Source organism: Corella eumyota, chromosome 3 (genome assembly GCF_963082875.1).
Source record: "Corella eumyota chromosome 3, kaCorEumy4.1, whole genome shotgun sequence".
Classification (NCBI taxonomy): Eukaryota; Metazoa; Chordata; class Ascidiacea; order Phlebobranchia; family Corellidae; genus Corella; species Corella eumyota.
Window position 1 is genome coordinate 1,351,661 of NC_137492.1, and position 12,942 is coordinate 1,364,602.

Genomic DNA, 12,942 nt, shown 5'->3' on the forward strand with positions numbered 1-12,942 from the left:
ACTAATTTGTAAGTGCTAAAAAAACAACATTATTTTTATACAAAGCAAGTATAGTTTAGGTATAATGTAGTTTGTACGATACCAATATTTAAGCATGGCACTAAATAGGTTTTAATGTAAAAAACATTGATAAAAAAATTCAACATGAAAAAACAAAATTTGTTGTTATTTTTGCAATGGTTTTGATTTAAAAAACTTTGTTAAAATTTTAGAGAATCCAGACCCTTCAGTTACATCCGGCATTGTTTCAAGTTTTGTTTTACTCATTTCAGCTTCAATTTCAGGCGCATAAAAAACTTCGAATAAATCTTTAGCCTGCATAGGATCTTCATGGTGTTTTTCACATTGATATGCAACATAAGGCTTTAAATCACAATCTGTTAAATCTGGTACCATAAACATTGGAATTTTTTCACGGCATGGCACAACCTGGCCATTTACTGTAACTTCTTCATCAATTTCTCCAAAAGACATTGACCATGCTTTTAATGGTTTAGTTTTTCCATAATTACGACCCGTCATTGGTCTTCGAAATGAACTTTTTGGCCATTTCCGCAACAAACAAGTCGTTAACCGCATTTTAATATGTTGTATCAAGTTGACCTGTGAGATAAACAAAATATTATTTTATATTTTAAGAAAATTGGTAACAATTTCAAAATTTTTTTTATTTGTCCTTAATTTTTTATTTGTCCTTAATGTGAGAGGGTTGACTTAACCTATTAAACATAGAGTAACAGTTGCAACCCTGACCCAGTCTTGAGTTGGCTTTGCCAATTTCGAATATTATAGATTATAATTGCCTGATAATTAGGCTGCTGATTGGTTTTGGCTTAACCCTGTTAGCTAAAGTTGATAGCGTTTATCTGTTTTGTTCATGTTCAGATGTTGTTTATCTGTCTGTCTGTTAACTGTTTATAGCGTTTTATTCAGTTATTTTAAAAAATAGCCTTTTAATACGTTTATAACCTGTTAATATTTACTTTCAGATACACACATGGTAATATTACATTCGGACAGACACGTGGTTGTATTTACGTTCGGACAAGGTCAGCTGACAGGCGGACTAAACATAAACAAAATTTTAATGTTTCCAAAAAATTTAAATCGTAACATCAATTTGAAACATAATTTGTTATCCTCATTTAAATACAAACGGCCTTAACCATAAAAGAAACTTAGTTTAAAATAAAATAAATAGGTAAGTTCCTTAACTTTCTAACGCTAAAAAAGCAATTTTGGAAAGAGAATGTTTTTATTTTAGTATAAGGTTACATCTTTTGTACTTGACTTTGTCTCAAGTCTTTGGCATTTTTGGATTTTATAAACTTGAAAATACTATCTAATCATTACCAGTTTTAGGCTTTGTAGATTAAAAGACCATTACTTACCTAAGACCAGGTAGACAGTGGGGATCGAACCCGAGAACCTCTTGTTGTAAAGTTTAATATCTAAAACTAAATTTTGCAAGTATAAATTAGGTTTATTTACATCAAATAATATATTCATGAGATGCAACAAAAGTATTACAAAATAATTTCATCCAGTAAAATAGGATTTTTTCTAAAATATGAAAAAAACTTTGCCATAAACAAAATATAAAATTACATATAGGAAAAAATTGGGCAGTAAAATAAAAAAAAAACTTGATATTTTTGTGTTTTAATGCAATTAATTCTATTTAGCATCTTGGTAACAGTATATTAATAATTTTACTCAATAACAAACAAATAAAAGTGTTGCTTATTAAACACTATTATAATATTACTTTTACATAATACAAGAAAATAATTTTTATGCAAAAAATAGTAGTAACATTACGAAAACATCTGAAAACTATATTTGATATTTTGTAAACTAAAAGAATTTTGGAAATTGGATATTCAAAATTCTTTTTAAAATGTGCAAAGTACAAACTTAAGCCTTGGTTATCATAAAATAAAACACAGTAAATACTAATCTATGGCAAAAGTTTCGATATTTAATTAATGAAAGTACCTTTAGAATCAAACCCCACAAATTATTAGTTAAATTAGGGGCATAACTTATTGTAGTAAATGATTTTTCACAGCATACAATGAAAGCAAGTTATATTTGAGGGCATGTAAAAGGTAACTCCATTCACTAGTACACAACCTTAATTAACACTTTCAACATTGGTTTGGTATAGCTTAAAAAATGGCAAAAAATCCAGAGTAAGAAAAAAAGTTTTGTTAAATTTCAAATTTGTCGGCATACTCAAAGACAAATATTTTTTGCTGTTTAACAAGAACAGATTGTGCATAACAGGAGGAACATAAAATTTCTTTACAGAAGTTAACCATGCAACAATAATCACTTTAATTGGTAAAGAAATTAAAAACTTAAAATAGTACAAGAAAAGACCCAACATTTTAATCCAACTTTTTTAAATAATTTATAAAATTTCCAAACTAACTGCAATGTAGTTGAACAAACTAAATGTATTAGAAATAAAGGTGTTGTTAAATGTAAAAAAACATAATTATTATTTTTGTTTTTGTAAATACTACCAAAAAAATAAGTTTTTTAAAGTTATTCAGTAACTTCATCATTTGATTTTCTTAACATTGCACAGTTAATGCCATAGAATAGATATCCTTACATTATAAGTCAGATAATTCAGTTTTGAAATAAAGTAAAATAATAAAACAACTCAAGGTATGCTCATCGCATAAAAACAATTTAAAATAGGAATAGTTGGGCACTACATATTATTAATGCATAATAACAAACACTCTTACAGAACCAAAGTAAATATTTTAAGCAAGATCCTATTGAAGAAAAAAATTAGATATAGAAAAGCAAATGTTTAATATTTTGTGGGTAAATTTGTAAATGATAGAAAATGGTGATTTATGGGAATAAGTATGTTATAAACTTTATATAATTAAACATAAAAATTCTTCTATTTTAAAGTTATAATATTTTGAACCAAATTTTAATATTTTTATATCAATTTAAATAGTGCACAGCTCTTCAATTTTACCAAAAAAAAACATTTTATTAAAAAAATTAACGTTTATTAAAAAGCCCCAAATTTTGCTTCTATATTCGATGTTTAATAAACTCATGCGGCCTAACTGCTATTTAATTTTGTACCGGTTTCCACTAACTGCGTTCCTAGCACCAAAAAGTCCGAAAAATGTTGATAGGAGCAATTGCTTTAGCCAGTTTTCTATAAAAAATCTTTCTAAGTAAGTTTAAAACAATGATTAGAAATGTAATTAACTTTGCTAGATAATAAAAAAATAAATGATAGAAAAAAATGATAGAAAGAGCAATGAAAAAATGTCGACAAAGAAAAATTAGGTAACCCAAAGTTAAAGTGGTCCATTGTAAACCAAAAATTTACCAGAATTACAGTTAATTTTAAATAAAACGAAATTGGGACAAATTAACATTAGGTCACTTAATTTTTAACACATTTTAACAGAAAAGTCATTCTATAATATCTCATTTAAATAATAAAATCAAGAGTTGAATAATTCAACTGCAGAATCACTATTAAATATAATCGAGTCATCCCGAATCAAGTCTTGCGAAGAAGATGCAGCCTGAACTGTTCCCTGCCCGGAGTCAAGAAGAGAGAGTAACTCCTGAGGAAGAGAAAGGTAATCAAGTTCTCCACAGTATTCCCCCGCATCCGAAGGAGCAAGGACTTTTTCTCCGGATCCCAGTTTAACTGAGGTCTCATTTAAATTAATTGGGTCCGAGGATGTTGCGTTATTATCCATAATGAGGAGGGATTGAAGAGTATCCATGGTAACGGTATTATTTGAAGGTTCCGGAATATTTCTTATATTATTGTTATTATTGTTGGTGTTTAAGTTTTGAGATATTTGCTGCTGTTTGTTGGAACCTAAAGGTTAATTTCAATTTAACTAATTTTGTGCAATTTTTTGGAGTTTATATCTGTATATTCTAAAGCTTAGTGGACAAAATATATATACGTAAGTCCAATTTTAGGCCTACAAAATAACTGCAGTTTGTGGTGACCAGATTTATTATCGCAAGCAAATATTAGTTGAGGGTTGCGACCATATTACGACAATTAATATTCTGACCAAAGGGCATCTAATATAAATAAATTAACTATTTATGAGGGTGAAGATATTAAACATAATTATATTGGATACAATTTAATTTAAAAAAATGTATTATTATTGTCTTGGTGTTTTTAGTTCAATGCTAATTACCGAAAAAGTTAAAGTAGCCAAAACTTTTTTAAACAAAAAAAACTTAGCTAAAACTTCTTACCTTTACTATTAAAATTTATAAAACCCTCTGTTTGTTCTTGGTTATGGGTGGGTCTTAAAGCCCCAATTCCCCCCGACAATGTCACAGATTGGGGCCAACTATTTGTGCTTAGTATACTAGATGATAGACCGTTAATTGTGTCACGCTTAATAGGTTTATGGCTTATCTGAAAAAATCAATAAATCAAATTTAAAAATTAAACAACAAATATTAACTTATATTAAAAAAAATATTAATATCATTTTAAAATTAAGCAAAAAAGGGCTTATTCACCTCTCTTAAATTAAATCTGAGATTGTGGCATAATTAATATCAGTTTACAAAACTGCCTTGTTTTATTGTGCAAACATATAGTTGCGTTTTGGCTTTGTCTTTTTTATGTAAAGTCTTAGAGTAATTATGTTTATTGTTTTTGTGTTTAGTTATTAAACAAGCCTAATTTGTCTAATTTGTTAACTACAAGATAAAATTAAGAACTTACGGATGCTTGCGATCCTTCCGTACTTTTTGTTCGAACCAAGCTCTTATTTGTGTCTTTGGATTGCATAACTGGTGCAGAGTGAACTCTCTATAACACAACATTTTACCCATTTAGCGGTATATTTTATCAACAAATATATGAGGTACTGGGTTTGGTCCCCACTGATCTCATGCTGTAGCGCTCTTGATTAAAGTGCTATAAACGGTATGAACTCCTGCTGAGCCAGCACTTAATCAGCAGTATAATTATTGAACAGTTATAATCTATAATATCCCAAACTGACAAAGTCGACCTAAGACTGGGTCGGGGTAACAAATATTTCTCTATATTTTTGCTGTGAGGTCAACCTTCCTGCATTAAGAATAAATAAACATAAAAAAACATTTTCAGCCAATTCACAATAACATAGCTGACATTACTTAGTTAAACAAGTTATATTTTCTACCTGAAGATTTTTGTTGATTTGTTGTTGTGCAGTGTGGTTTCTTAACAAAGATTGTTTAACGTGATTGGTCAGATGTTTGCCAACAACTGATTGGGTCAAAACATGATTCTAAATTCACAAAAAATTGAAGATTTAAAAACAGAACTTTTACAAGACGTTATGAATCAGTTTAAATGTTTAATATATTTTGGCAAACTTACTGCTGAGTTTTTCTTTGGTTTTAAATTTTTCTTTAACTTCGGGGCGTGACCAGAAAACAAATTTAAAGATGCCGAATTCAACGCGTCATTCGGATGCTTAAACATCGAACTTTGCTCCTTACTACCACTAGGAGGGGATATAAAATGGGTTTGATCAGACCCGAGTTGAATGACCTGGTCACGACCTTTCAGGAGTAATGAGTTAAGGTCGATTGTTGTGCTGAGCGAAGTTGAGGTAGCTGAGATGTTGGATTGAGGAGCCGAAATTTGAACGAACTTACAACTTTCGTCGACATGATTCGAGGTGGCCATGTGAAATGCCGCGTATTTTTGTGCCACGACACCATTCTCGTTTGTTCTAAAAGCCTTGTTTGGCACCGTTAAACTATTTCTTCTCGTGCTTAAAAGTTCACTTTTTATCGACGATGGAGTTGTAACTAAATTGTGACTGTGACATCGGCCACGAAGTTCGGTCGCAGGTTTTTTGTTTGCATAGCTTGTGAAAAAATTAGGGGTCGTTGCATTATAGAGGTCGTCATTCACAGACAAAACTCTTGTTCGAGAATCCATGACGATGGGTGATGCGGAAGGCATTGAAGCGAATCCAGAAAATGACGTTGCTACCGACGATGTGATTGGAAAATGTTTGTTTTTTTGCAACTTATGGGATACTTTTTCAACAGAGAACGATTTAGTGAATCTCCTCCACGTGTGGTTGCTATGACGATTGTAAATAGAATGTCGTTGGTCCATGTGAAGCGATCCAAAATCACAAACCTAAAAATAATAAAATAAATATTTTAGTTCCATTACAATCTATATATAATGGTGCTTAAAAATATATATATCTATGTATGTCTAATTTAAAGTCCTACAAACTAAATAGAAAGGGCAAATATAAGGTAAGAGTTGCGTCCACATTATGAAAATAAAATCTCGATTGTAAGACGGGCTATTGACTGGTGCAATTAATGTTAAACAAATTGCAGAAGCATGTTGTTATATTAACTTAAATTATTTATGTATATGGTTAACTTAAAAGTAGCTTAAAAATTTAAAACAAACAAAGTAATATTACAGCAATTGGTTTCGGATTGTGGTTTAAATATTCTAGTTGAGGATTGAAGTTGGAATCAAGCGAAGTTTCTGGTTCATCTTCTCCACAATCTACATATCTTGCCTGAACATTTCTACAAAACAAATATTTTAGATTCAATAACAATTCCATCAATATTACTTTGATCCAGGGTTGAGTTGTACAAATTTAGAATATTGTTAATGTATTGTTTGTGTTTTTTTATTAGTCATAACTTTAGCACAATGGAATTAAGGACAGACAGCATGGTGTAGTGGTCAGAACACTTGTCTTCACTACATGAAGTCCTGGGTTCGATCCCCACTGCTCTCATGCTGTAGCCCCTTAGGTAAGGCACTATAAACGTTATGAACTCCTGCTAAGCTAACACTTAATTAGCAGCTTAATTAACAGGCAATTATAAACAATAATACCCCAAACTGCCACAAGCAACTTGAGACTGGGTCTGGGTACCTGATGTTACTCTATGTTTAGAGTCATAAAGTTAACCTTCCCATATTAAGGATAAATAAATATAAAAAAAGATCATAAACAGAAATACAAGTCATTATATTTTTTGGTTACCTTGGAAATAAACTGATGTTGTGTTTGGATTTGGATTCACTTGATCGAGGTTTTTGCCCCAACTTTGCAGGGGCAAGAGGAGGTGACATGACTCGTTGGTCAATTTTGTTGGAAGGAGTTGGGGTCTGAGGGGATTTTCTTTTTTCACCCGACAACGTTAAATCTTTTAAAAAAATTTTAAAAAAGGTTTAAAATAATGAGGGTAATTAAATTCTTAAATTTAAGTTTAGGTCTTTGATTTATTTTTGCACAAGTTAACTATAAAGAATAAAGCTTAGTTGACATATGTATATATATGTATGTCCATTTTGAAAGCCTTAATACTTTTACGCATATAAAAACGCACGCATATATTATTTTTAATTATAATATGACAATTAAAATACACCTCATAGAACTGGCAATCAAATAGTTTTATAATGTTCAATTTTAAAATGGTGCAACCAATATAAAACTGTACAGAGATTATTTAATAACTTACTTGAGGATGACGGTTTATGTTTTCCTGATATTAATGCAGCTTTTTCCTTCAACTTTAGCTTTGCGTTAGCCTGATCTCTAACTAATTCATCAAACGCTTTTCGTCGCCCTAAAAAAATATTTATCAAAAAATGTGATTACTATTAAAAAACGTTGCAAAAAATATTTACATATATTTTGAAACAATTATAAATTAATTTAATATTGTTGAAGTAAAGGAAGCTATACAATAAACAAAGTATCTAAGCTGACTCATTAAAATTTCAATTTAAAATTGTGAGAATGGTCTTTAAGAAACATAAATTTTAAAAAGCTTTTTGCCAGTTTGAAAATGAAAGCAGTAGGAGTTAAATCCAAAATCTTAAGCTATAGTTGTGTCACTATTATACTTTGTAGACACATACACTAAGAACAGTTTACTTGTTATCGTAACTCTCTTAATACAGCTGGCTGTGCGTTTTATATAAGTATAAAGCGTATGTTATTCCTATGCACATTTACTTGTATCTAGTTGAAAGACTAATACTCGGATGTGAAAGCAGCAAGTAAAAATGACCAATTAACTTACCAGGAACTTTACGCTTGCTGCTTCTTGAATGGCTTTTGCATGTAAGTGATCGAGTACATCGTAGTTGCTCATCTTCTACCCAGACTCCACAGTGTTTGTTGGGGTCATATTCTCGAGCTATAACAAAAAAATATTATTTAGAAAAAGAAAAAAATGATAAACAAAATGTTTTTTTTTTTTTTATATTTTTACGTTTTAGAGGTAAAATTTTTTTCTTGACCCCCTCCGGTTTAACAATCTTCAGTTTCTCAGGATTCGAAGAAGGTAAATTCCTGTCGGATGCTTTTACGACGTCAACTTGAGGGTTGTGGTGATGCTTGCGATAACGCTGCGGCGACGGAGTTGAACTAGTTGAATTTTCTCTAGGTGAGTTGTTGTTAAACATGGCAACATTTCCGATGTAAGGAGATTTTTCAAGCATTACCACCGGTCCATTGCTGATTAAATGCGAATCTACACTTTCACCATCAAGTAGAATGTATTCCTTTTTGGCACTTATCTCTAAAGTGCGCTCACTCGATTTTCGCTTCGCACTTTTACTAGACACATGCAGTCGATCGGAAGACTTATTTAAATGAGCATATTTATCAGTTTTTTCCACTTTTTTACTATGTGGTTTTGTGGATAAATTTGCAGAGTGTTTATGAAGTCTTTGTGCGTCTGTTTCATGCCTAGATTGGTGCTTGGTAATTGGTAAACTAGGGACTGGAAAGTTGTGTTTTGACGAACTACCAGAACTATTTGAACTTGAGTTGCTTCCTGGTGAAAGAAGAAGTTGCCGCAAGGGAGGAGTCTTGTTTCTAGAATGTTTTAAACTAGGGTTGGGAGAATTTTTCGACACAACTTCACTGCTTGCTTTGACTACAGATTGTTTAGTAGAATTACTAGTTTTTTCTGGTTTTCGTTTTGGGCCGTTGGATATTGATGATTTTAAACTAGAATTAAACATAGAATTTGTTGAAACTTTAAAAGTTTTGTCATTTGTTAAATGATGAGTTTTGGATAACCCAGGTACTACTGATGACAACTTTTTCGGACGTTTTTGTTTTGCTTCTGGTGGCGGCCGCAGAATATTTTGCTTGTGATGTCGCTCTATAAAAAAAAACAAGTTTCAAAATCAATTCTATAAACAACTCTAAATGATAGTTGACATTGCAACATGATTTAAATTTAACTTTATTTCACTTTAAAATAGTATTTACATTAGGTTTAATTATTAACAATTCTAACTGTTTACTATTATCTAGGCTAAGGATTTTATTATTTAATGCAAATTATCCAAAGTTTAGTAAAAACTACCTTGCAAGATACTAAACTTTAAAATAATAATAATCCAATAAACCTTTATCTAAAAGCCTTGTTTTTTGTTTAGAAATAGCGTGGCTTAGCAATCTTTTGCCATTTTTATTACAAAAACTTCTGCTTTTGGAATTACAATACTACTTTTTGCAAATACAAAAATTCAAGTATTAAAAAGTTGCAACAAAAGAATTAATATAAAACTACTAGATAAAATAGCTTTTTATCCTTATTTTTTTAAGACTTAATAGTTTGTTGACATTTTACATTTCTACACTTACCAATGTGATAACGAAAGGCTTGTGGTTTGAAAGGTAATCTGCAATGTTCACAAACAACAATATAGAATTCATCTTTGCCTGGGCAGAAACCAAATAAACCAAAATCTAAAAATAAACATTTTGTTTAGATGATTAAAAAATTGATTGGCATCATAAAAGTTTGATCTACTATTCAGCATTTAATGTTGTTTAAAATGAAATAATTTAACATTTTTTGTAATGAAACTTTAAATTAAATAAAGAAACAATGATTTTATAAAATCTAAAATTATATTACGAAATTAAAAATAGGTTTTGGTAAAATTTTTAGACAAATATAATAAGGACAAAAGACAAAATGATACAAAGAACAAACTAATCTATATTATCCTAAATTTATAGTTTCTTATTTCAATACAAAAAGGGAACTGAAATAAAACACAATTCAAATTCAGCCAAAAAAAGCTTCACAGTCAATCACATAATAAGAACTAAAAAAGTAAACAAAAATGTCACAAGTTGTATGATGAATTATTATTCATCCCACACCATTAATAAATATTGAAGCAATCCACTCTAACAAGAGACAATAAATGTTAACAAATTAACTAACAACCAGCCTACTAATTTTTAAGTTTTTACATAACAAAGTTTAACCAATATTTTACTTTTAAACTGTAACAACTAAAAACATTATTGGTTATACTAAAAACTAAGACACAGTCCTTGAAAACTAATTTTTATTTAGTAATCAAAGCTTAGATGATATATTTTTACCAAATTAAACTACTCAATATGTTTGATAATTCAACTTTCAGTTTAGGTTAATTTTTGCATATAAACAGTTAGAAGTTGATATAAATTTACCTTGTCGTTTCAATCTTGCAACTTCACCCGAAGAATTAAAACTATTGGGACTTTGTTCCTTTTTGTTTAAACCTAAAAATACAAGAATTCGAAAATAATAAAAGTAATACAAAAAGGTGACTTCAATTCTAAACTGACAATAATATAAAGTAAAACTTTAATATTATAACACTTTTTTATTAAAAAAATACATCAAAAATATACTTATGTTAAGCCCATTTAACAAGCTTACTTTGGTATATATTTTTTCGGAAATGAATGTTAACACTTTATAGCTCAATGATAAACTCAAAATATTGTATGTTTTTAAAGCAAGAATATTTACCTTCTTTTTCTACAGCCTTCTCCCAACTTGCCCAACTACTTCCAGCAAAACATTCCAGATCGGGGGCACTTTTGTCCTTAAATGCTGCCATGCTTATATCTTATCCATATCTGCTGAATTTTACATCGTAACTAGCTTGTTAGATTGTAATTAACTGGTGATCAAATAATTGTATACTTGCAATATAATTTCCCTGTTAATCAAAAAAAAAATAAAACCACATAAGTTGTTAATAAGATTTGCTAGCTTTTTTAATTAATATTTTATTTAAATTACATAATAAACCAGCATTTAATCAATATATTAGTTTGTTGTAAATAACACATAAATACAATTTAAAAAAGTAGAAAACACAACATAACACAATAAGGTAATCATTTGGTTATATTAAAATGAATAATAAATTTGTATTTATTTTGTCATTATTTTAATTTTGTTATATTACCAACCCTGTTTTTATAGTAATATACTAAGTTAGTTTTCTTAGTTGTTTAAAATATATAGAGCTTACAATAACATAAACTGTACCAAAAGAATAACAATGTCATCTAAAAAACTAATTTTTTATTCATTGTTTAAATACGAATAAACAAACACCTTACATTCTAGTCAGCTAGTTATTTATCGTTATTTTATTATTAAAATTTAATTCTTGACATATTTAGTTTTGGCAAAGTAAGCTTACATGATCAAAAACTACACAATCAGTTTAAAATACCTTAAAACCTTATTGTAATATTACAACATTCGTTTAGTTTTGTCGTTATATCCTATCGTAAACAAAAAAGCTTCCATGAACTAATGTTGTATATTTACGCATCCGCTAGCAGCGCTACGCACAGGCTCTTATAAATTACTAAGCAGCATGCTCCTTTTAACATTATTAAATTATAAATTTCAATAAAAAACCCAATTAATAAAAAAATTTAACTCTAATTTGCGGATTTTTAATTAAAAAATTCACAATTTACATCGCGGTAAACAACATGTTTGACCGCAATGTGATCAAACCGTTGCAGCTTAAAAACAGAGACTGTGACTTCTGTCACCAAAAGTTACAGTTACGTTTTTGTTATTAAACCTCAACGATATTTTTATTGACGTGTTATATTTTATAAAAGCGATAAAAAATGGTTGTTTAAGAGTATAGCTGGTGTAAAAAATACATAAATACATTTACTACATCAACATTCTTAAAAGTTACTGCTTATAGGAATATTTTTAACCGATTTTTTAGTTTTAAAATACGCTTAAAAGTTACGTGTTCTTTTTACAGTTCTACTCGTTTAAAAATTTTATTTTCCCCCATTTTAGAGTAACCAAAAAGACAAATAACAAACACCAAAATGTCAGACTGGAATAAAGGTTTTTCCGATCATTCCACCCCAGCTACAGAACAAATTATGGAATCAGAAAACAACAGAATGGCCGACCAATTAGCCAGCAAAGTTTCCCGTCTCAAAATGATCAGCTTAGACATGAAAGACGGGGTAGAAGATGACAATCGATATCTTGATGGGATGGACTCAGATATGTTAAGTACGACTGGGTTATTAGGGGGCAGCGTGACCCGATTTTCAAAGATGATGAGCTCCGGGAAAGGGAATCGAAAAATGATGTGCTATCTCATTGCTTTTGCAGTGTCAATATTTTTTATTATATATTTTGTATTAGCAAGAACAAAAGCATAATAAAATAACAATATATGTTTTAAGATATGTTATACTTAGGTCTTTTATACACCTAAAATAATACACAAAATGTACTTTTATTGGTTGGGTCTTTTCAGAAAGTTTAAAGAAAAATTTTATAGGCCCTTATTTAGCTACCTTAAAAAGTATTTTGTAGTGCTTTTAAAACTTTTTATTCATTATTTTTTTGTGTACAAATCAATTAAAGTGCAATTATTACAATACTTACATTTATTTTATGCTTGTTATATTTAAAAAAGAGAACTTCCCTTATTCTGGTTCTTCTGTATTTTATGTTAAAGTTACTTCTATATATTTATCAGATTTTGTATGTTTTTCTTGTAGATATTAAAAATAAACTAGAAAAAATATGTTGTTTCTTACATAA

At 29.4% G+C, this 12,942-nt stretch overlaps 3 protein-coding genes across 3 annotated transcripts; 1 reads left to right on the forward strand and 2 right to left on the reverse strand.

The window, feature by feature from the left end:
* Positions 1-15: 15 nt before the first annotated feature.
* Positions 16-598, reverse strand: LOC145746309 (large ribosomal subunit protein mL41B-like). The gene has a single exon (XM_082564567.1). It carries the CDS (start codon positions 577-579, stop codon positions 166-168), a length of 414 nt encoding a protein of 137 aa, XP_082420693.1. The 5' UTR covers positions 580-598; the 3' UTR covers positions 16-165.
* A 1,075-nt stretch (positions 599-1,673) lies between these two features.
* LOC145744882 (uncharacterized) lies at positions 1,674-11,048 on the reverse strand. Its single transcript, XM_082562848.1, has 13 exons — positions 10,864-11,048; positions 10,539-10,610; positions 9,693-9,797; positions 8,305-9,204; positions 8,113-8,229; positions 7,546-7,653; positions 7,065-7,227; positions 6,483-6,594; positions 5,405-6,181; positions 5,205-5,312; positions 4,760-4,846; positions 4,279-4,444; positions 1,674-3,880 (listed from the first exon to the last, which is right to left on the reverse strand). The coding sequence occupies exons 1-13, from the start codon at positions 10,952-10,954 to the stop codon at positions 3,492-3,494; spliced, it is 3,195 nt and encodes a 1,064-aa protein (XP_082418974.1). The 5' UTR covers positions 10,955-11,048; the 3' UTR covers positions 1,674-3,491.
* Positions 11,049-11,949: 901 nt separating this feature from the next.
* Positions 11,950-12,907, forward strand: LOC145745464 (BET1-like protein). Its single transcript, XM_082563551.1, has one exon. It carries the CDS (start codon positions 12,210-12,212, stop codon positions 12,552-12,554), a length of 345 nt encoding a protein of 114 aa, XP_082419677.1. The 5' UTR covers positions 11,950-12,209; the 3' UTR covers positions 12,555-12,907.
* The last annotated feature ends 35 nt before the right edge of the window (positions 12,908-12,942 follow it).